Here is a 25,312-nt window from a genome sequence, read left to right on the forward strand (position 1 = left end):
CCTGAGTTTGATGAATAAATACTGCCACATAGTGGTCACAAGCACAAACTGCATGTCCTTAGATTTAAAATTTTTTACAATGCAATTGTGTTATAGCAAAAGCAACATCACTGAAAATCTATAGTGTGTGTGTCTGTGTGTGTGAAATTAAACTGACATTAAAATTGTACTAAAATAAGCAATTGCATTACATGTAACTACATTTTACATATTTGGTGCTTATCCAGCATGACCTACAGTATAGATGTGCTTTGAAAAGTCTATCAATGAATGCATCAATCACTGGTTTAGTATCAACTGGTTTAGTCATGGACTAGGAGTACCATCAGTCTAAAAACTCTATTGGGCAGGTACTACAGCAAGAAAAGCACAATGATGTTGTTTTGCTTCCTTTTTATTTATTTGTTCAAAAGGCAGGTCATCTGAAGACGTCCAGTGCCTCAGCTGTTTAAAGGACGCTCATTCCTCCACCTAGTCACCAGAACAAAGAAGAGTCTTGATGCATGCCTTCCTTGTACCCTGAGAGATGATGGGATCAGTCAAGCAGTGCTAGAGGATCAGAGGCAGTGTGGTGCAGTCAAGGGAGTGATAACTGCTTTGAGGTAAGTGGATGCTGGTCCAGTTTTGGCTTTGAAGGCAAGCATCAGTGTTTTCCTGCTTTATTTTCAGTGCCTTCTCCATTCCTTATCTCTTCTAATCTGCTTTCTGTTTCTGCATTTTGTGCTCAGCTATACAGCATTTCTCCATATTCAATCCTGTTCAATATAAATATATATCATGACTTTTTTCTTCTGATGCTTTATGTTCAAAAGTCAGGACAGCTTTAGCACTGCAGATGTTACTGCATTGGTCACATATACAGGTTATACTATTCTGGCCTTTCCTGAAGGCCCATACACATTAGGCACATCATTATGAAGAGGTTTATGCCTAGGTTTCTCTATGTGGACATCCTGGACAGATCCTGGATCCTGTGTCTTGCCTCTTTTACCTATTTCTCTAACATTGGCTTCAACCGGTTATCCTTGAAGTCCTCACTCACTGCTCACAACACAGTTTGGGAGAACTTTGAAGTAGGGCAACTTTGAAATTCTCCATGGAGGAAAGATACAGCTACCCATTTCCACTTTTTAGTTTAAAAAGAAAACTATGCATAGTGCATATAATATATTCTTCACATTTGAGAGTGTGTGATGAACAGAAGACAACATTCATAACCACATCTGAACTTTATGATTTTCCAGTCATGTCTTTTACTCTAATAAATGATAAGTGATAGGACATTTAAATGAGAATGTCATTTGCATCTTGATATCGATGAACAGGAGCAGAGCTGAGACAGACCACTGACAGTCTCACACATACCTTGAATGCTTTTGAATTTCTAACCAAGAAAGCAGATAGAACTGTCACTGCACCCATGTCCATTCACCTTTAGTACCTCCCACAACAAAGAGCCATAACAGATGATAGATGACTAGATTATGATGCAAACTGAAGCTCTGAAATAGGTTGGGCACTTTCAGGCAAAGCTCTGCATCAATGCTTGCGTTGTTTTCTTGTAAAAATGGATGAAGATCTTGTTTAGCAATTGCTTTAAAGGGGAAAGAGGGGGAAAAGGAAAAATGGAGAAGCCATATAACACTGTGCAAAAGTCTTAGGCAACATTTTTTTACAGATTTATTTGTATACAAGAAACATGGCTAAAATTTTAGATTTTATTGTTTTAAAACTATTAGAAGGAGAGAAAGAGAAAAAGACAGAGGAGATGGGTGTGTTGTATTCATACGTTACATCTATTAGGAACAATTCACCCCAACACCAGCAGAGGGCCCCCTCCCCTGAATATTAAGGGCTCGGTCTTAACCAATGAGTAGCAGAAACATTTCAAAATGTTGATCTTCTTCCTCTGAAGCCATCGCTTTGTCGCTTTGAGTTTGTGCTTTGAGTCATTATTGTGCTGGAAGCTGAAATTTTAAAATTGATGTATCTGTGACTGGTATCTTGATTAGAAGGAGCTTTAATTAACCAGTAGGTACTGGCTAGCTATTCAGCTCCTTCAACAAGTGCTCAACCACATGGTGAACCACATTACTTTAAATATATAATGTTCCTAAAATCATCTCTAATTTTTTGTAGAGATCTCAAATGGAAACCAGATATGATATCCAAGGGCGGACTTAACCAGTAAGCGAGGTAATAAGCAGCTGATTAGGGCCCTGACCAATACCAAGAAGCCTATATAAATCATATAGTACTTATTACTTTTCTATCATATATTGTATGGTCTGTCTATAACCATTAAGATTTTAATGTTTTTATTACATCTTTTCAAATGCGCCCCCCCCATGATTCATGAATAGTGGAACGTTCCTATCGTTCTGCACATGCGCAAGATTCCCATACCTGGAATCGCTTAGGGCCCCCAAATCACTAAGTCCGCCCCTGATGATATCAAGAAGCTCAAGTTCCAGAGCTAATACATCAAAAGATACTACAAAAGTAAAAAACTAAAAAATATTAGGCAGCAAGTAAACATTTTGTCCTCAAAGTTGCTGTGTTAAAAGCAGGAAAAATGGGCAACACCTCACAAGAGCTGCAGTTCTGGAGATGACCTGATCCAGTCGTCTAGCCATCACAATTTGGCCCTTGTGAAACTCGCTCAAATCTTTACACTTGTCCATTTTTCCTGCTTGTAACACATCAACTTTGAGGACAAAATGTTGACTTGCTGCCTAATATATCCCACCCACTAACAGGTGCCATGATGAGAAGATCATCAGTGTTATTCACTTCACCTGTCACTGCTTATAATGCAATGCCTGATCGGGGTAGGTATGCTCGTTGTCATGAAAACTGTAAGGTGTGCTGTCTTTTACCAATACAAAAAAATACCAAAACCATAAACTGCGGATTTGTACCAAAATTTACTGCAATTGAATTCAAATTCAAATAAAACATGAAATCAAATCAAAAAGTAAATCACAGTCATGTTGTGAGTTTAGATTTAATCAGTGCACTGCTGAAACAGGGAAAGGAGGGAGTTATAATCCAAATATTTCACAAAAATGAAGTGCTTTTTGTAATTAAAAAAATTTGCATAAAAACAGGAGGCTGGAAACCACACTATGGAGAGTGTATTTACAGATCCTCATGAGGGCATGAGCTGAGGTATGCGAGAATTGTGTGCATGAGTGGAAGTGTGCGCATGCCTCGGTGTGGGTTTAGAAGCACTTCCTGTGGACAATGGAAGGTCCTGCCTCTTCATACTCATCCTTGCTGATCCACATCTGTTGGAATGTGGACAGAGAAGCCAAGATGGAGCCTCCAATCCAGACTGAGTATTTACGCTCAGGAGGAGCAATCATCTACGAGAGAGAGAGAGAGAGAGAGAGAGAGAGAGAGAGAGAGAGAGAGATATTTTGGGTTATTTCAAAGTGAGAGCAAGAATTAATTCAATCTTGAGAAAAAGAAAACAGTAGTAGTTGGAAATATTGAGGCATTTGGATCATTGTGGTGAAAACAAAACATTTCCTTGGTGATTCTGCTAAAACAATTATAGTAACACTTTACAATATCCGTATATGACTAATCCAGCACTAATCCCTGAAGTAATCCTTACTTAAATATGAAAGAATGATGAGTTAAGGCATGTACTAATCACAAACTAATCAAGAGCTAACCTTAAGTATGATGTGAGTCTTAACAAGTAAGTACATGTTAGTATATGTTTGTTAGGAAACGTATTAATAAACACGATGGGGTAAATTAAATCAGACACCAGAATATAATTTTATAATACAGTAAATGTTATTCAATAATAGCATCTGCTGAAGGAATAAATGTTACTGTGTTCATTTGTAGGGATATAAATGGAGACTGATGCAAACAGAGTTGAGATGATTATTGGTGCTCATTTATAGTGAGTCTTTCTACATTCATTAAAAAGAGGATCACAGTAAATTATTATTATTATTATTATTATTATTATTATTATTATTATTATTATTATTATTATTATTATTATTATTATTATTATTAGTCATCCAGTGGCACACAATGTTTGTGTACAAAGCTGCATATTGCAAATTATATACATATAAAATGATTTTCTAATGATTATATAATGATGTTTAGATTTAATTCATATTCTTTCATGTAGCACAGGTTTGATTCAATTTACTCCTACATGTTGAATAACAGCAAGCAAACATGCTAATGCACTTAATGTGGTCTTTAAACATGTTATTCATAAGACTCATGGCATAGTTAAGGTTAGATCTTCATTAGTATGTATTGGAGTAAGTATTAATTCAGCAAAACGTGTTAAAATGACATTATACTTATAGATCTAAAATGGATTAAACAGAATTATTAAAGGTGCAGTAGATAATAGGTTGTATCTGGAATAAATCTGTTTCTGCAAAAAAGTCAGTGGAGGAACATTGTGTAGGTCTGGTGTGTGTAAGGTTCTAGTACTAATCTGCAAAGTGTGTGTATAGAAAACTGCTAATTGATTAAACAGAAAAAATATGTGGAATGATCACACAGAGAAGGAATGCATTTACACCAATCAAGCCATCAAATAAATAAATAAATATATAAAGCAGAAAAGAAAAGGAAAGAAAAAAATATATAAACATAAAATATTTCTGTTTAAAAAAATTGAGTGCCAGATAAGAAAAAGAAAAAAATCACTTTAAATGAAATTAAAACAGTCAAACAGAAAACTTTAACAGATAAGATAACTGATATGAAAATAGAACATTACCTTGATCTTCATGGTGCTGGGAGCTAAAGCCGTGATCTCTTTCTGCATCCTGTCTCCAATACCTGGGTACATGGTGGTGCCTCCAGACAGCACATTATTGGCGTAAAGGTCTTTACGGATGTCGATGTCACACTTCATTATGCCGTTGTATGTGGTTTCATGGATACCAGCCGACTCCATGCCTGAAGTAAAAAATGAAGCGATATTTTTTGTTTGAACTTATTTAACATATTTATCCTTAATGCCTCCATGCAGCTGTATGCCTTTTACACTTATGTATTATGTAACTGGCTCATAGCTGAACCAAAAGGACAAAGACATAAAAACTGAACTGACCAATGAAAGAAGGCTGGAAGAGTGTCTCTGGGCAGCGGAAACGCTCGTTGCCGATGGTGATGACCTGCCCATCGGGGAGCTCGTATGATTTTTCCAGAGAAGAAGAAGAAGCAGCAGTGGCCATCTCATTCTCAAAGTCCAGAGCAACATAGCACAGCTTTTCCTTAATGTCCCTCACGATCTCACGCTCAGCTGAGAAAGAGGAAATACATTTAGATTAAAAAGAAAAATTTAACAACATGACACTCTCTAGCCTAACACAGTATATATATAATGAAAATTTCATCTCCTTTGTGTTTTTTGCCCATTAAGGTTGCCTGTTTCTCAGTGTATCATATATATAATAGTCTGCGTTCTTGTTTTGAAGTGACGAGTGTTTCGTATGGAGATGGAGTTTAAGCTTGCTTTGGGACCATGGCACTATTGGATACCTTCCCCCCCACACACACCAAGTATAATGCAGTTGTTAATTTGCATGATAAAGAAAAAGTAAATCCAAATGAAAAAGAACTTTCACTGTACTGTTTTGAGATGACCATTTTTGCTTTCTTTTGACCACCACTCATATTGGGGCCTTCACCTGGGTCAGAATTCTGTCTAAGACTCAGTTTAGAGTTTGCATTTTTCCTTTTCAAATATTCTCAACAATGGCAAAGGTGCTCAACAATGGCAAATGTTTACCAGTAACCAAATAATAATTTTTTGGACCAATTAATTGTAATTGGATCATTTCCCACGGCACACCCAGCGATCTCTCATGGCACATGGCACTCATGGTTGAAAATCACTGCTCTGGAGGATTAGAATCTTAAAAGGTCATTCTGTGTACAAGTTTACAACAGGGCTTTTCCCATGGGTTCTAAAATCCCAATTTTAACCCTGGCTACGAGAGTGTTCAACGTGTAATTTAGAAGAGAGGTTAGGGGTTATTTATTGCTGTGATAGAATGTTCTTCTTTGGCTGAATCCACACCCAGCTGCTGCAATGTTACATGGCAGTTAACATTCCATACCTATTGCTTTCCTGTCATGTTTTAAAGCTTTTTTCATGGCAAACAGTAAAGGTCTTAGTGGATTTACAAGAGTTTTTTGTTTTACTGTTAAGTGACAGAAAGTAAACCTTTACTCCAAATGATGAAAAACACATTCAGTAACACGAAAGCCATGATCACATCACACACGCTTTTTCAAGGTTAAAGTCATCTTCTTTAAACATGGAAGTATTCAGTGCATGTGACTCCCTGCAGTAGATATGTCCATCTACACTTTACTTTCTGCCAGCATTTATATTTTCATTCCAGACCTCTGAACACACACACACACACACACACACACGCAAACACACACCACCTGTTGGTGAATGTGTGGCGAGTTTACAATTCTTTGACAAGGACAATGACCTCTATTTCGGTGCTCTGAACACAAACACATGCACACACACACACACACACGCCCCATCAACCTATCTGAAAGTGTTTTTCCGACAACAGTTGCCATGAAATCATGAATACCTGTAGTGACGAAGCTGTATCCTCTCTCAGTAAGAATCTTCATCAGGTAATCTGTCAGATCTCGACCGGCTAAATCAAGCCTCATGATGGCATGAGGAAGAGCGTAACCCTCATACACAGGCACATTGTGGGTCACACCATCACCAGCATCCAGCACGATCCCTACACACACACACATACACAATGTAACTAAATGTGTTTTATAAGAAAAACATACTAATGTAACATCAAAAGCTTAAAACATGATGCTAACCACTTCTTTAACTGGATGTACTGCTTGGCACAGATAGAACAGTTTCTACATTATTACCTAAGCTTATCATAAGCCTCAGTAGCAGTATTCAGTATTCAGCAGTATTCAGCTACATACTTAGCTACTTGTTGTTTCTCTAGCATTACTATTGTACTGTGTAATTAAAAACATACCACAGAGATGAAAAGAAGGGCTGATGGTAATGTCATACAGTCAGGCTTGCATTTAAATGAACACATGTAACATAATCTGTGCCTTTGTTGGTCCAGGGTAGATTCTAAATTAACCAAATCAGGCCATGCATGTGTGTATTGTGCTGTTTCCTCACCAGTGGTACGGCCAGATGCGTATAGTGACAGCACAGCCTGAATGGCCACGTACATGGCAGGGACATTAAAGGTCTCAAACATGATCTAAACACAGAGAACACAGTGGGCATTACAACACTGATGACATTTAACATATTATTAATCTGCATTCTGTTTATTTTCCAGATGTGTAGCAGCACTGGTGAACTCACTTCCTCCAGTTGTTTCTGCCACCAATGTTATTACCCTGAGCTGCATTAATAACCCGGAAACTGATTCCCTTTACATTCATAATGTTTTGAGGCAAAATACAGGATTTGTGTTCTCTTTCTAATGTTATTCCATTGGAATATTCATGGAGAGAGAGAGAGAGAGAGAGAGAGAGAGAGAGAGATGACTCACCTGTGTCATCTTCTCTCTGTTGGCTTTGGGGTTGAGAGGAGCTTCAGTCAGCAGGACTGGATGCTCCTCAGGAGCCACTCGCAGCTCATTGTAGAAAGTGTGATGCCAAATCTGAGAAAGGTGAAAACAATACAACCTATATATATAAAATTTAAGTGAAAGTTTCTATAAAGTTCCATATGTAAGTCTGAGCCCCCCACATCAGGACAATTCAGTATTTGAATATGTTGCACACATTTCTCGGTCACTATCTAAATGTAAGTAAATGTGTGACATTGACCATATTAACCACTGAAGCATGTGTTCAGACATGCTGAAAGATTTGATCTAACATGGATCCTCAGCTTTGTGCCAGGTTTCAGCGTCAGTGCACAGTGTCATTAAAGCAAAAACAGGCCATAACAAATTGAAACAATTATGAAATTCAGGTAAAATATTTCTTACACTTTCAGTTAAGTTATTGCTGATGATATCATTTGTAATGAAAAACCATAGTATTTGTAAAAGAATAATGTTTTACATGTTTATTTCCTGAATGTCAAATTTATTAGATATATTTATTTATTAGAGCCATATATCCAGAACCTCAGAACCATGCTAGTCATGCTAAGGTAGTACAAAAGTAAGCGGATGGATAGGAAAAGTCTGCCATGGGCATCTATGATGTTACCTTCTCCATGTCATCCCAGTTGGTGATGATACCATGCTCAACAGGGTATTTGAGGGTCAGAATGCCTCTTTTGCTTTGAGCTTCATCTCCTACATAGCTGTCCTTCTGACCCATACCCACCATCACACCCTGAAACACACATCATCCAACAACGAGCTATTATCCCTTACTGAGAAAGACAAAAACCATTGCAACTGTAACCAATACACTCCCAACAATCATGTTTAATTAGAAAGATCCCAATGCAATATTAGATCTGATTTGTAAAACTCAATAACCTGATGACGAGGCCTGCCAACGATGGAGGGGAAGACGGCTCTGGGAGCATCATCACCAGCAAATCCAGCCTTAACCAATCCAGAGCCGTTATCACACACCAAAGCAGTGGTTTCTTCCTCATCACACATCTTCACTCACTGAGCTGAGGTCCTACACATAGAAAGAAAGAAAGAAAGAAAGAAAGAAAGAAAGAAAGAAAGATATAGACAGACAGAAAATGAAAACAAATGAGTACAAAATGAAAATGAATAAAAATAACAAAAAAGATCTACTTGTTTACACATGTTTATTATTAAATAATCAACTTAACAAATATGAACTTTTGGATGTACCAGGTTATTATATATATTTTCTGTATTTATATACACATACATTATATATTTTGGATATTTGAATTAACATGTAAGTTTACTGCAAGAGCTAATATGCCTATGTATATGAAAATATTTTTTTTTAAAAACATTAAAAAGCAAAAAAGAACAAAAAATGATGCCAAACGATGCTAAAAAATATACATGAAAAAAAAAGTGATAGTAGACGAATAAAGGACTCACTTAGTAGAGGAGAAGAATAGGCTCTTTTGCTCCCTTTAGAGAGTGGGCTATGTGTTCACCTGCTCTCAGTATTTATACACACACCTTCATAAAAACCCACAACCTTTTTTGGACACAAAGTCTCTCTCTTTCTCTCCACCCCACACCCCCCCCCCCCCCCCCCCCCCGCCCTCTCGGTGAGTGTGTGGATAGACATGCTTTTGCCCTCAATGGAAAGGACGATTGCAAGTTCTTCTGCACAGTGACAATGTCAGACAGTTAATATTAGATGGTCATTTGTTACACAGGCGACAGCAGCTAGATATTTGAGGGGGAAAAGGTGATCACACTCTCTGTGGTAGGCCAACGCACATGTGTTTATGAGCTTATAAAAGGTCTGAGGTACAGTTCTAACAATGCAAAATTCTTTAATATTGTCAGGATCTGTAACACACCAACATTTACACATACCAAAACATTTATGGCCTGGTTATATAAAGTATAAAAAAGACTGTAAGTAAACAATAACACATTCTAAAAATATATTCAGAGAGCTCCTTGGTCCAAAAAAACATGTGGAAGAGTAACAGTGCACAGGATTTTTGCGCAGTATCTAGAATTTATGCAGAATGATGAAGAAAAACATCAGGTTCTGTAAGTTGATGAGGGATCAGGGAGGAATGGCCAGACTGGTTTGAGACGTAGCTCAAAGGCTACAATAATTTAAATAAACATGATGTACAACACTGGACGGTGAGGAAGGCCATGGTGGAAGGTAAGGTTAAGGTGGAAGGAGAAGAAAAGGTATGATTGATGGTGAGGAAAGTTGTGGTGGACTGTGAAGAAGGCTATGGTGGATGGTGAAGAAGGCTATGGTGGATGGTGAAGAAGGCTATGTTAGACAGTGAGGAAATTTATAGTGGTTGTAGGATGGTAAGGAAGGCTCTGGTGGATCTTGAGGAAGTAGGCTATGATGGATGGTGAGTAGGATGGTTATGGTACATGGTGAGGAGGGTGTGATGGGCAGTGAGAAAGGCTATAGTAGATAGTAAGAAGGGTGTCGTGGACGGTGAGGAAGGCTATAGTAGATGGTGAAGAGAGTGTCGTGGACAGTGAGGAAGGCTATAGTAGATGGTGAGGAGGGTGTGGTGGACAGTGAGGAAGGCTATAGTAGATGGTGAGGAGGGTGTGGTGGACAGTGAGGAAGGATATGTTGGACAGTGAGGAACAATATATTGGAACGTGAGGAGGGTGTGGTGGACAGTGAGGAAGGCTATAGTAGATGGTGAGGAGGGTGTGGTGGACAGTGAGGAAGGATATGTTGGACAGTGAGGAAAATATGTTGGAACGTGAGGAGGGTGGGTGGACAGTGAGGAAGGCTGTTGTAGATAGTGAGGAGGGTGTGGTGGACAGTGAGGAAAGCTATGGTAGATTTACATTTACATTTCTGCCATTTAGAAGAGGCTCTTATCCAGAGAGACATACAAGAGTGCTTTGATGTCTCTATCAATGAATACATTAACACTGGTTCAACAGAGCTATACCATCAGCCTAATAACTGTGTTGGTATGATTTATTTTTAAATCAACATACAACAATACATAAAAACAGGATAAATAAGAGCTAATTGAATGAGGTAGGTCTTCATCAGGCATTTGAACACAGCCAGTAACTCGGCAGTATGGACATCTATGGGAAGTTCATTGCACCACCTTTCTATCAGAACAGAGAAGAGTCTAGAGGTGAGGTGAGGTGAGGTGAGGTGAGGTGAGGTGAGGTGAGGTGAGGTGAGGTGAGGTGAGGTGAGGTGAGGTGAGGTGAGGTGAGGTGAGGTGAGGTGAGGTGAGGTGAGGTGAGGTGAGGTGAGGTGAGGTGAGGTGAGGTGAGGTGAGGTGAGGTGAGATAATCTGCTGCTGAAGGAGCTACACAGGATCTCCACAGTCCCATACAGGGGGTGAGAGGTGTTGTTCATAATAGATCTCAGCTTGGCTAACATCCTCCTCTCACCCACCTCCTCCACCAGGTCCAGTGGGCAGCCCAGGACAGAGCTGGTTCTCCTAACCAGCTTGTTCAGTCTCTTCCTGTCCTGTTCTGTACTGCCTCCCACCCAGAAGACTATGACATAGAGAATTGCAGAGGCCACCACAGAATCATAAAAAGTCCTTAATAATGTCCTGCTCACTCCAAAGGACCTATGTATATCTATCTCTTGCCCTGAGAGATGGTGGGACCAGTCGAGCAGTGCTAGTAGATTGGAGGGGGCGTGGTGCAGTACGAAGAGTAATAAGAGCTTTGAGGTAAGAGGGTCAAGTGTGTTGAATCTGATGCATGTAGCTACTGGATGGAGTGCAGCACTGGGGTGGTGTGTGAGAACTAAGAAGGTTGAAAACAAGTCAAACAGCTACATTTTGGATCATTTGCAGAGGACGAATTGCATTCAGAGGTGGACCTGCTAGTAGAGAGTTGCAGTAGTCTAGTCTCAAAATGACAAGAGACTGAACAAGTACCTAAGCAGCCTAATCAGAGAGTTGTTCAGAGATATCGCAAGATCCTTGGCTGGAGATAAATCACCTGGGATAACCAGCAGTTCAGTTTTGCTAGGATTGAGTTTCAGCTGATGAGTCATCATCCACGATATGTCCAACAGACACACTGAGATCCGAGCAGAAGCTGTGGTATCTGCAGGAGGGAAGGAGAATATAAGTTGAGTGTCATTGGCATAGCAGTGAGAAGAGAACCCATGTGAGGAAATAACTTTCCCTAGAGAGTGAGTATAGAGGGAAAATGGAGGGGACCAAGTACTGAGCCTTGTGGGACACCAGTAGAGTGTCTGCGTGGAGCAGATTTTGATCCCCTTCATGTTACCTGATAAAAGCAACCATCCAGGTAGAAAGCAAATCACTCCCATGCTGTTCCATGAATTCCAAGACTCCTGAGGGTGGACAAGAGAGTCTTGTGGATGGCTGACAAATGCTGCTGAAAGGTTGAGGATGGTGAGGAGGGTGTGGTGGACGGTAAAGAAGCTACACTATATTGCTAAAAGTTTTGGGACATCTGCCTTTACAATCACATGAACTTTAATGACATCCCATTCTTATATGGAGTTGACCTGCCCTTTGCAGTTATAACAGCTTCAACTCTTCTGGGAAGGCTTTCCACAAGGTTTAGGAGTGTGCTAATGGGAATTCTTGACCATTTCTCTAGAAGCGCATTTGTGAGGTCAGGCACTGATGTTGGACGAGAAGGCCTGGCTCGCAGTCTCTGCTCTAATTTATCCCAGAGGTGTTCTACCAGGTTGAGGTCAAAATTCTGTGCAGACCAGTCAAGTTCCTCCACACCAAACTCACTCATCCATGTCTTTATGGACGTTGCTTTGTGCACTGGTGTGCAGTCATGTTGGAACAGGAAGGGGTCATCCCCAAACTGTTCCTACAAAGTTGGGTCCATGAAATTGTCCAAAATATCTTGGCAAGCTGGAGCATTAAGAGTTCCTTTCACTGGAACTAAGGGGCCGAGCCCAACCCCTGAAAAACCTTAATCCTAATAACAGAGTTTTGGCCAAAGATTCTTCATGTAATATTTTCATTAAATATATATCAATCTAACCAACAAACAGATAATTTGCCATAAATAATAAATGAATTAGAATAATAATTAAATAATTAAATAAAGTAATCAAATAAAAAAATTTGACCAGTTGCAATTAGATTCCAGATACCGTGCAAAAACTGGCATGGGAATCTTTCATATTTATGTATACTATATATATACATATATCTATATTTGTACATGAGCTATATTAAGCTCAGGAAGGAAAGATGAAAAGAATTTAATAACTGACATAAGACCTAAGGCATAAAAAGTGTTGTGTGTGTTCTGCTCGTAATCTACAATGTTGAAGTACAGCAACAAACTTCAGTGAACAGTTTCAGTGAACAAAAATTGAAGGCTGGAAGAATAAATCTGTCATTCAGGCTACACACACATACACACACACACACACCTACACTATAAATAAATAAGACTCTGTGGTGTTAAAATGGAGGAGAATGGCCTTGTCTCTCCTGACCTGTGCTGTCAATCATACATGCCAGAAGGGCTTTGCTATAAGGAAGTCTCTAAATTCACAACCGTTAATGGCAAAGTAGACCAAGTGTCCTTCAAACAGGACATAAAGGGTGAATATTATAATGCTCAGAGATGGAAAGATAAAGTAGGCACAGATCATGTTCAAATTGCTGATTATGATTCAACTCAATTTTAAATTTACTAAATATACATTTTTCCCACAATTAAGTTTTATTTACTCTGATGTGTTTCTCTAATGAACATATTTTTTTTAAAAATAATGAATATGCTAATAATATGCTAATAAATAACACATAATACAGATTACTATATTATTGCACTGGTTAGATGTCATTGTTTCTATAAAAACAATATATTTTCTGTCATTGTACAGAATTGAAAATAGGTAATCAATGAATTACATATGCTATTTGACACAATATATATAGTCTTCAGGACAGAGGTCTTTGTGCTGAGTCAGGGATTCATTGAGAGAGAGAGAGAGAGGGAGAGAGAGAGAGAGAGAAGCATTTATTTATTTTTATGTAACCTTTACATGAATACTATATGGTTCATAAATATGTGGACACAGACAAATTGATTTTAGCGGTCTTCCACAATACACCAATCAGGCATAGTATTATGCTATGATAATGATAATATTGTGTTAGTCCCTCATTTGCTGCCAAAACAGCCCTGACCCATCAAGGCATGGATTCCACTAGATCCCTGTAGGTGTGCTGTGGTATCTGGCACATGCACCTGGCCATCCATGTGATGTAAAAGCTCCGTGGTCCAGTTCTGATGCTCATGTGTCCATTGTTGGTGCTTTCGGTGGTCCACAGGGGTCGGCATGGACACCCTGACTGGTCTGCGGCTATGCAGCCCCATAGTGTCGCTGGTTCACCACTGTTCCTTTCTTGGACCACTTTTGATAGATACTGACCACAAGATACACTCCACAAGAGCTGCAGTTTTGGAGACGCTCTGATCCGGTCGTCTAGCCATCACAATCTGGCCCTTGTCAAACTCACTCAAATCCTTACACTTACCCATTTTTCCTGTTTCTAACACATCAACTTTGAGGATAAAATGTTCACTTGCTGCCTAATATATCCCACCCACTAACAGGTGCCATGATGAGGAGATACTCAGTGTTATTCACGTCACCTCTCACTGCTCATAATGTTATAGCTGATTGGTGTATATTGGAGGAAATGAGCTTAAATGCTGCCTTTGGTTTTAATAGGAAGATATTTATTTACATCCAAATCTGGTCAGAGATGTAGAAAATACGTCTGTGACCCACTGTCTGGTGATGCCTTCTTGATTATTGACATTGATAAAGATATACCTTAGCTCCAGGAGGGTGTACTTTGAAGTTGAGTTTTTCTTCACCAGGGAAAGAATTCTTCGGTCCTCCATAATAGAGGTCTTCCATGGTCACATGGTGCTACCCAAAATTTTCTTCTTGGGCATGGGTGACAATCACAATTCACCTCTGTTTCCTTGACTACATGCATGTATGTGAATAATTGGTAGTTTAACCATTAGGATTGTGGATAAAAGTAATTTACCCAGAATTTCCATAGTTTAACAAAATGACTACAAAAGTAACAGAAGCTTCCGAACTTCAGATTCCAACAAATAGCTTTGGAAATAGTTTGAAACCACTGATTCATAGAGGCATGGAAATAACTTCAAAATGTTGAGGATGTTCATGTTTCATTACATCCAGCCATTTCTGTTCCCGCCTTGAGCACACAAAACCACCATCAGGCTCATCCTGAGGAGGAAGAAGGCTTTCAAGCCATCATTTCTACCAGAATTGATGAGAACAAACTGAATGTGTAGTCAACAGAACAGAATGGTAAACATGAATGATTCAAGAGCTTGGTGTTTCTGCATCGTTATACTCATAGTCTGCTATAGTGGATAAATGAAAAATTCACTTCCCCAAAAGAATTTGTGCCCACCTTTTCTTCAGTGGATAATCTCCCAAGAGTCTCCATACACAGAGGACATCCTTTATATGAATTCCATTTCTTAGTACACACACACACAACCCAGTGTTGTGGGTGGTGCTTGCCATGTTTCCTGTTAAAGTCCATCTCGACCTTGTGAAAGCTTCCCGATGCACCCATGAGAATGATTTCCATGTTTTTTTTTCTTTTGTCAAGGACATTCCTAAAGGCTGTCAAACAAAAAGCGATATAAACTCCTAAAAAAAAAAAAAAAAAAAGTATAAAACATTTTGAAAGACAATAAGCTAAAAAGTATTTATTTCCCCTATGTGTGGAGACTTTAGGGGCATCTTGTACAATCCCACTATCCAGGATCACCCCAAAGAGGATGGGTTCTCTTTCAAGTCTGGTTTCTCTCAAGGTTTTCTCATGTAGTCTCAGAGGTTTGCCTTGACATTGTCACTTCTGGTTTGTCCATTAGGAATCTGAATAAAAATCTACATCTGGATTTCTGACAAAAAATATTATATTATAAATATCTACTATACACATAACTATTCAAATATTATACACATAAAATAGAACTGCAGAATTGTGTCAATATAAAGTTTTCTAATAGTTTTATTTAAAATGAACTTCATTTAAAAAGAAAAAAAAACAAACACTCCACCATATTGCACACATTTCAGCCCACCAACTGAGGACAGACACAGTCTCTCTCCATGAGTCCAACGCTTCTCCTCAAAAATAGACCCTATATAGAAAATAGGACAATTTGAATACACTTCAGTAGTTTTCATTTTTAAATAGAGATCCATTTTGCTTTAAATCATCCCATATTTACAGATCACTTTAGTGTAGAACAGCATTATACAGTAAATCAGTCAACCTGTAAACAATCAGTGTTAAATATAGTACATCTTCTGTAGAATATATACACACATACGCAATAGCATAACATACAGCAGTGTTGTGTTTTCCAGCTGTGCTCTGCACATTACAGATGTTCCTGCTCCAACTCACCTCAGCCCCTCAGAACACACCCACATCACACATGGCAATACTCATTTATCGTCATTAATATATGTCAAGGAGTTACTAGAAAGCCAACTTTTTAAAGACTTCATTCCACAGCTTCTACACTAACGATACTTCATCAGGTTGTGTATTTTATTCTTGCACTTTTTGAGAGCCTGTATGCATTACCCAGAATGCACTATGGCATTTTTAACCAAGAGTGAGTCGGTTTTCAAAATATATGAAAGTAATGGAAAAAGTTATTTGTTAAATGTTATCAGTGATATAAAGCTTGTGTGTTTAGGGTCCATGTCCTGTGTTAGGGTCATGAGAACTTGCAGGGAATTAGCTGGACACTCAGCTCAAATACAACAGCGACTCTTCTTTGAGTATCTATTTGTAACCATTCATCTTCTGAAGCACTTGTCCTACACAGGACTGCAGGGAAACTGGTGTACATCCCTTGGGACTAGGGACACCCTGGACGGGGTCTAGTCCATCGCAGGGCAGAATCACCCACACACTCACACTACAGACAATTTAGAGATGCCAATCAGATGCCAACTCGTGTCTTTGGACCTGGAGGAAACCCCAGAAGCACAGGGAGAACATGCAAACTCCATGCACCTCCCAGCCTGGAGGTGTGAGGCAAACATGCATTCAAGACATTTAGGACACAGGCTCAATGTGTTTCCAGTTAAAACGCACCTAAGAAACAGGCTAAAATATTCAGCAGCATGAAAACACCAAACAACTGACTGGACCTAATTTTCAGAATCGAAACGGGCGCTTGAGTGTTACTGTGCAATAGGAAGGGTAGAATTAGGTGTGCTAGAGCAGAACAACACTGGGAACACACTGCTTCAACATAATAATGCATAGAAACTCTGCATGAAGCGTGGGTTATAGAACTGATGAGCTGAGTCCGGCATGTTCGAGCAGGATACACACTGCAATCTTCACATACTGGCATAAATGTTTCTTATACCTTGCATTCACCGTCTTTAATCTCACAGTAGAATTAAACACACACATACTGTCCTGACCTCCAAACAGTTGCCGCAGTCACAGCCTACACAAACACGCAGCATTCTCTCATCAAGCGTGTATGTGGAGTTAAAGGGTGAGTGTGTAATGCAAAAGCTGTATTTCAGCATACGCTGACAGAAATGAGATTTAAAGGAACTATGATGGAAATGTAGAATCTCTCTGTCTCTCTCTTTCACACACACACAGTATAGTAAATATGCTCCACTTCCATTCCATAATCACTTCCCCAGCACAGTAGACTAACTTCAGTGTAGGAAAAAAAAAAAAAAAAAACACAAGCCAAATTCTCTCTCTCTCACACACACACACACACACACACAATGCATCTGTTATACAATATATTGCAATTTTCAACATGCACAATATCATCACACCTCTTGTGTTAAGTCATGGACAAGGCTGCCTATATAAGGCAGCAGTTTGTGCAGCGAAATCAATTCTGTCCGTTTTGTCTTAGTTCAGACTACGTGATATTGATGGTGAAGGCAGAGTTTGCAAACATTGAGGATGTTATAAGTAAAATATGGTAATAGGACTATAAACCATGTTTAAAGGTTAGACAATTGTGGCAATACAGTCATGTAATATTGACACACGTCTAACCTGCAGAGTCCTGTCCCAGAAGATGTGACTGGTGACCCTGCTACACTGCCTGTAATCTATAAATAAATGTTTAGTGCAATAAGCTCATCAGCAGCGAAAATGACAGATGCACGATGAGTGGACACAATGACATCTGACATGTGAGCTCAGGCTATTTGTTGTATGTAGTGTGTGTTACCAAAACTGTTTAGAAAGCTCATCAGATACCAAACACCAACACAGTCCCTCTGCTGAATCTTACTACTGAATAATCAAGGATCTATAGCACAGATTAGCTGAGTACAAATAACTGAATGATATAAAACTGAAATCTGAGGATGTTGCTGTCATCTGACACACCAAGGTGATGTCCTGCAAAGGCATATCAATGCAAGTATTACCTCTGCAGAACACTTTTACTAGGGACGAGAGATTGAGACACTAAGTTGGTAAGTTATTGGTGTCTGATAACTGATTAAAATAATAAACAGCTCTTGGCTGAGGACTCAGCCTTGTTGAACACAACTGCAGTACTCATTGCTTTAGAAAGCTCCTCGTTTGCTCAAGCAACCTGTCCGTGGTCTTAAATGTCTATAACACTCCAGTGAAGCACATGAAGACGAGGATATGGAGTGCCAGCAGGTAGATCAGGAAGAAGTAGCGGGATTTCGCTCTGGACGTCAGCATCTTGGAGCAGTAAAGATTGCGTCCTCGCAACCAGCGGCGGCACGAGTGGACACCACTCTTCATCTGGAAATAAAGACAATAACATTTAATAAACATTTAAAGCATGAGATCATACAGTGCACTAATATACACCAAGATCTTCACACAACACTTCATATCAACAATTACACTTTGCCATATGAATTTTTAGCTGGAACTAATATCTTCTATTAGAAAAACATTAATCAACACCTTCTGACCAATCAGAATCAAGAATTTACCAGTCACAATCAAGAATTCACCAAAAAACGGCTTAAATAAGCAATAATAAACTCAGATCACATTGAATTTAAGTGAATTTTGGATGTAACCATGGCAACATTAAATGATGCCTGGCCTAAATCTATGCTTCGATGTTGCCATTGCTATCACAACAAACAACAATCAGAAAAAATACAAATGGCACATTTATGCAAACAATAATTATTTATACCCTCTGTTGCACAGGAAATAGAAATATCATATAAAGACTTGTCTAAATGAGTTACTTTCATATTATTCAGTTAGAAGGATGCAGAGACCATATGGGTCAATATGGTCAGTGGACATGTAAGCCAGACTGGACATTAGGGTGTTCACCTCATACCATCACCTTGTCAGGAATTTCTGGATATCTCAAGTGTTATATTTTGGGAAACTTACTGTGCGCATAAGCACGTGTTGCTTCGGATCTAAAATCAGAGCTTCCCACTCCTCCTCTGTGTCTAACTGGATACTGAAGTCTCGTTGAGAAGATCTGGAAGGGCTGGGTTCCATACTGACACACACACAACACAGATATCCTCAACAGTCTGTGACAGCAGTCAGTGCGCTGCATTAACCATTAACAGGCACAGTAGATGCTAGATGCTAAATAACTAGCATGTAACTGAATATGAATGCAATATTATTAGGAATAAATACAAATTCGGAAGGGCTTAATAATAAAATTAATAATAATTATTATTATGCACAGGTGAAAGACAAGACGTGTGTAATGAGACTGTGACCTTACAGCAGTCAAAAATGAATATATTAAAGTTTGCACAATAACCTAGCTTATTCATCATTACTACCTGCCTGGTCAGAATGTTTCAAATTAGACTACTAGTCCATTTAATAAAAAGTATCATAGACAGGTACAAACAAAAATAACCAAACATACACTCACAACCACTTCATTAGATACAGCTGTACATTTATGAAATTATCCTATCATCCATTCATTTTGCAGCAACACAATGCAAAAAAAAATCATGCAGTTACAAGTGCTTTAGTTAATGTTTGATGCTTGAGTGTACAACTGTACACATGTACTCGGTGTGTGTATATGTGAGACATGTACACCGATCAGGCATAACATTATGAGCACTGAAAGGTGAAGTGAATAACACTGATGATCTCCTCATCATGGCACCTGTTAGTGGGTGGGATATATTAGACAGCAAGTGAACATTTTGTCCTCAAAGTTGATGTGTTAGAAGCAGGAGAAATGGGTAAGTGTAAGGATTTGAGCGAGTTTGACAAGGGCCAAATCGTGATGGCTAGACGACCGGATCAGAGCGTCTCTAAAACTGCAGCTCTTGTGGAGTGTTCCTGGGCTGCTTTGGCGGCAAAAGGGGGACCAACATAATGTTATGCCTGGTCGGTATGTGGCACACTGTGATAGATACATTTTTTGCTCTGCAACACCAACGCCGCTCAGATCACAACCTGTCCCGGTGCATTGTGGGTGCACTGCATATTACCCACTATGCTTTCACACACACTACAAAATGACAGCGCCTGAAACAAGTGCACTACATAAAAAGCATTGATGTAGTTGAACATATCTGTTCCATTACCTCTTAAACCTCTGTTCAGCCAATCCCAGCGCTTCTTCTGCCGCCTGCCTCCGCACCCTTTCCTCCTCCAGTCTATCGTTGAGCTGAGACACATTTTGCTGGGTGGAGTCAAGCTGGAGCTCTGCTTCTGCCAGTCTAAACACAGAAAAAGAGGTTTTCATCCTTTCCTTTTCCTTCCCTTAATCTTTTATAGAGAAAAATACTATTTTCCATACAGCATTATTTGCAGTTTTATCAGAACCATGCCATAATTGTGACTACTTCCCAATCTAGTGGACTACGGTCTAGAAAAATGAAGTTGGTCTAGTCTTGTTTCTGCATTCACTTATACTCATTTTACCTGCTCTTGAGTTCTCTGATGTCCAATCCGTCCAGATCGCTCGCAGCACTGCTGATTTCCTGAGGAGCTCCAGGTGCGACTTCGGCACATACTGAGCCCTGTAAAAAATATGCATTCTGTGTTAAAAAAGAGTGCTCTTTTTTAATACTACTGTTTTTCCTAAATATTAAAGCTCTTAACTTTATGGCCTTTCCTGTGGCCTCGCACAACTGGAAAACTCTTCGCAAATTTGAAAATTACGAATTTCCTGAATTAAAATATGTATGTCCAACCATATGTTAAAAACCTGCTAAAAAAGGGAAACGAAGTCATTGGAAAATTCCATTCCAACTCTATTAAAACACAAACATACCGAAAAGTTCGTTTATTTAATTTAATCTGCAACAAATAAGATATATACGATTAATGGTATATAAATGACTTTATCCAGACTTAACTGTTTTTGGTTCTTATTAAAATGAATGCTGTTGTAATGTGAACTGAAATCTAAAGTGCTTCGGTTAAAAAAAAACAACTCTGAAGCTTAAAGCTACTTAAAATATAAGTTTAAAGTAGATTTTAAAACAGAATATGCATCAGTATTGGCTGATACTCAAGGTTTCAGGATCTGAATCGGTTTAGAAAAAATCCTACTCTTGAAATATGTAATCATGTCGATCAGCAGCTCTTATCACATAATGTAAAGGTCACGCTCAACATTTAAACAGACGCTTTGAACTTTACCCAAAACCTAACCTAACCTTACCTCAACATTAGCCCAACACCAAACCTCACCTGAGCCAAACCCTACACAACTCCGAAACAAAACAAACTAGCTAGCTAATATTTTCTGTTTACTCTCCAAATTTGGACAAACCTCATATTACTTCTACGGCAAAGTGACACAGCACGGCTAAATACTGAACAGTAAACAGAGGTGTAAAAGTGTTCATGTAAAAACATCTGCATGCATAAATAAATACTTTATACCTGTGCAGGTGAGTGCTGGATTTGTTGTTGATTTGCTATCCAGTAATAGCGGTTCTGCAGCTCACTCAGACTAAGCTGGGTTTCTCTCAGAGTCTGAGACACGGCTCTCAGTTGAGCAGAAACAGCGGCTTTCTCTTCTACAGCTTGCTGCAACTGCAGAACAACATAACAGTAATTCTAACCATTAAAAAAAACATGACAAACAGGAATCATTCCCAAACAACAAGCAAGATTAAGTATATGGATAAAATGCATTTTGAAGCTGCACAGACAAAGCAGGACATGTTATTTTAGCATATAATAAGAGCTTTGTGTGCTGGTTTGTGTACTCACCTTGATATTAAGCTGCTGAAAGCCAATATCTCTCTGCTGAATCTCCACCAGGCAACGCTGTAGGTGACTCTGCAGCTGTGCAACCTGCTCTGAAGATGTGCCTTTACCTGAAACAAAACTTGTCTCCTACACACACACACGCACAGTGTACCGTCAATAAAGCCTACATACATCTAACCTCTGTTCTACCATCAGCCTCTCAAACTGTTTTTTAAAAATATTTCTTCCTCCTGTTTAAGTTGCATATTTGTATCTCTTTCAGCAGATAAAATCTACGTAATGCAATTTGGAACTTAGAAAGCAGATCAATGCTTATATGCTGTCCAGTTGAGTCTTCCTTAAATACTGAATGTAGGGATGCTGCCAGGGTTAAAAGCATGTTTTTTTCTATTCATTTAAACTTGACAATATAGACTGTACAGTGTTCCCATATGTTTAAGATCAAAACATCACTCACTGCATGTGATATTTACCATACGACATACACAGTCAACTGTACACTTGCACAGAATTGAGCATCCTGTGTGGCCAGGCTTTTCATTTTTTTTTTTTTAATTACCTCATACTGCCTTTCACAAAAAATAAGTTTTTATACATGGAATATAATCAATAAAGCAGAAACAGCAGTTTTCTCTTCTACAGCTTGCTGCCACTGCAACCTGACATAACAGTTTTTTTTTTTCCTAACCAGAAAAGAACATGACAAACAGGAAGTATAATTAATAAAGGAATAAAATCCAAAGTTTTTCCATTTTTAATTACTTGATACTTTCTTTCACTAAAATAAGTTTTAATATGGAATATATGGAATGACAGTACTCATAATTAGCTACACAAATGACACAAAACTTTATGACCTGACCATGGCCAATTCATCCCCTATGCATAAATTTACAAACTTTTATGTATTAATGTGCTTAAGTAGCTAACCAGCTCAGCATATTATAACAAATCACAACATCTACCACTTTTAACCTGCTCAGTTAAATTTCTGAGCAATCAAGACAAGTAACTGTTACTTGCCTGATGGTCTAGCTTGTGGACCTATGATTTGTCCAGCCCTGTTCTAGCATACTGTAAGTGTTGATCTGATAATAATCTGATAATTTATCAGTGTACTTTATATGCACTACTGTGTGACCTTCCCGTCTGTATGAAATGTGTCCTGTATTATGTTACCTTGCTGGACTCCCTGAGAGCTTGACATTCAGACAGCAGTCGGCTCTTTTCAGACCTGTGTGGTTGGGGTGTGAAAAAAAAAAAATCACAGTGCTGTCACTATAAACACACAGACTCCATTCTTCCATTAAATGCTACACACATTTTCCTGGCTTTGTCAGCATATCATGCCAAGCATAGTGCTAATGACTTCCTGTGCGTGTGTGTGCGTGTGTAGGACTATCATTCCGATTATAGGAAAGGAAGACCTTTCACAATGACGTCAGGTGAACAAATTAAGAGGTTTCTCATTAAGAGGGTTATTAAAATTACGAGGCTGCATAAAAATCCAATTTACAGTTTATTGCAGCACACTCCAGTGAATTATTCCATCTATTCATTTTCTGTACCCAATGTCCAATCCAGGGTCACTGGGAAACTGGAGCCTATCCCAGGGGACTTGGGGCACAAGGCAGGGGGCATCCTGGATTGGGTGCAAAACAGACGCACAAAGTACAGGCAATTTAAAGATGTTAATCAGGCAAAAACTGTCTTTGAACCCTCAAAGGGAAACCCCCAAAGCACAGGAGCATGCAATCTCCACACACACAGGGCAAAGGTGAGAATTGAACCCCACAACCCCAGTGGGGTGAGGCAAACCACTAAGCCACCACACCCCTACAACTACAGTTATAAACACTACAGTTCATCCATTTCACTGTATACTCACTGGTTAAATTCTGTACAGACAGTAATGTGTAACGCACAATGGAGGGAACTGTGAGTGAAGTCAAATTGGTCCATTAAATGCAACAATATTTAGTTATGGGTTAATAAATGATTAATCAAAAATAGGATTTAAAGTGACAGCAGGTTATTTTAAATGACAGCTTGACTCTTTAAATATAAACAGTTCTTGGTAGTGCACTCAGACATGTCGAAAGGCCAGCGTGGACATATTCATCATGCTACAGTTAGCAGCAGCACTGACAGATTTGCTTAACTAACCAAGAGGAGCTGCATTAGTCACAGAAACAGAAAACCTGAATAGTCCTGTTATGTAACATAGAAAAGAATAACTATGACTTCATAAATCAAACACTACTGCTTTATTTACCCCATATTTCATACTTTACATATAAAAAATCCATTAATTAATGCTGAAACAAATACTACTACTACCTTTCATTGTACAAGCTACAATAATTTAGCAGTCTTTTCATTTCCCATATTTTATGCTGTCTCTAAACCTGTAGTTTTGATCTTGAGTCCCTCTCTCAGGCCTGGAAACTACTATAACAGACTAATGTTCAGGCTAAAAGTGAACAAATATTACAAGACAAAATAAATTATTTTGATCTTAAAGCTGCAAACTTCATGTTTTTCACAAGACATTTAAATCGTCCACCTTGACTGTCATCGCGAGTGTTGATATCTAACAGCGATTCCTGATAATATAATCAGTCTTCCCAAGCTTATTAATGAATAGCTGATAGATTCAATTACTTGCTTCTTATATTACCGTCTTTACTGTGTTCAGCCAACAAGAACAGACTTTACAGTTAGTGAAGCATGAGTGAAAATGACCATAGAATTACCTCAGCTCTGCCAGTTCTGCCTGGTATCCAAGGACATCTTTTTCACACTGTTGCTTGTAAGCATGTGCTTGTTGTAGTGCCCTCTGTTGGTCATCATATTTCTGCTTCAGCTCCACCAGCTCGGCATTTTGAGATCGCAAATTTCCAACCTCCTTAAGCTGGAAGAAAAAAAAGAGAGATTTGCTTGAAAATCTATAAGAGAAAAAAAAAAATGCTGTAAAGAGTCTTTACAGTAAAGAGTCTGTCCCATTGCTTCAAGCCATCCCCTTATATTTTGTAGTGTAAGTGAACAAACTCCAATTGATCTTCACTAAGGGGGCTTTCACACTGGCAGTTTGGTCCGAATCAGAGCATGGTTCGCATGAAAAATTGGTAACATCAAAAGAGGTCATGTGGACCAGGAAGTACACCGCGGTACTGAACTGGAGACTACTTGGAAGAAGAGGTCCGAGAGGTTGCAAATTCTGTTAAAGTGAACATGCTTGGGTCTGCACTTGTTTAGCTAACAAAGTAACCTATGCACATATTTTAGCCAATGACATCAATAATTTATCCAAAACTTTCTACACAATGAGTGGCAGAGGACCACTGTGGGACAAAGAAGAGGTAAGGTGCCCTGCTG

General features: G+C 38.9%; 2 protein-coding genes across 5 annotated transcripts in view; both read right to left on the reverse strand.

The window, feature by feature from the left end:
* Positions 1-1,700: 1,700 nt before the first annotated feature.
* On the reverse strand, positions 1,701-9,171 carry LOC131352415 (actin, alpha cardiac muscle 1-like). Its single transcript, XM_058388533.1, has 9 exons — positions 9,084-9,171; positions 8,529-8,679; positions 8,251-8,379; positions 7,581-7,691; positions 7,199-7,283; positions 6,618-6,779; positions 5,108-5,299; positions 4,772-4,953; positions 1,701-3,368 (listed from the first exon to the last, which is right to left on the reverse strand). The coding sequence occupies exons 2-9, from the start codon at positions 8,655-8,657 to the stop codon at positions 3,225-3,227; spliced, it is 1,134 nt and encodes a 377-aa protein (XP_058244516.1). The 5' UTR covers positions 8,658-8,679; positions 9,084-9,171; the 3' UTR covers positions 1,701-3,224.
* An 8,245-nt stretch (positions 9,172-17,416) lies between these two features.
* Positions 17,417-25,312, reverse strand: part of si:ch211-220f16.2 (golgin subfamily B member 1) — a 55,473-nt gene continuing 47,577 nt past the window's right edge. For all 4 annotated transcript variants that reach the window (XM_058387837.1, XM_058387838.1, XM_058387835.1 and 1 more), the window contains 8 exons: positions 24,691-24,848; positions 23,114-23,168; positions 21,935-22,060; positions 21,602-21,754; positions 20,633-20,730; positions 20,293-20,427; positions 19,112-19,226; positions 17,417-18,493 (listed from right to left, as the gene is read on the reverse strand). In XM_058387837.1, the coding sequence (XP_058243820.1) occupies positions 18,335-18,493; positions 19,112-19,226; positions 20,293-20,427; positions 20,633-20,730; positions 21,602-21,754; positions 21,935-22,060; positions 23,114-23,168; positions 24,691-24,848 (999 nt within the window). In that variant the 3' untranslated portion in view covers positions 17,417-18,334. The remainder of the gene's footprint in view (positions 18,494-19,111; positions 19,227-20,292; positions 20,428-20,632; positions 20,731-21,601; positions 21,755-21,934; positions 22,061-23,113; positions 23,169-24,690; positions 24,849-25,312) is intronic.

The sequence above is a fragment of the Hemibagrus wyckioides genome, linkage group LG04 (assembly GCF_019097595.1).
Source record: "Hemibagrus wyckioides isolate EC202008001 linkage group LG04, SWU_Hwy_1.0, whole genome shotgun sequence".
In the NCBI taxonomy this organism is placed as follows: Eukaryota; Metazoa; Chordata; class Actinopteri; order Siluriformes; family Bagridae; genus Hemibagrus; species Hemibagrus wyckioides.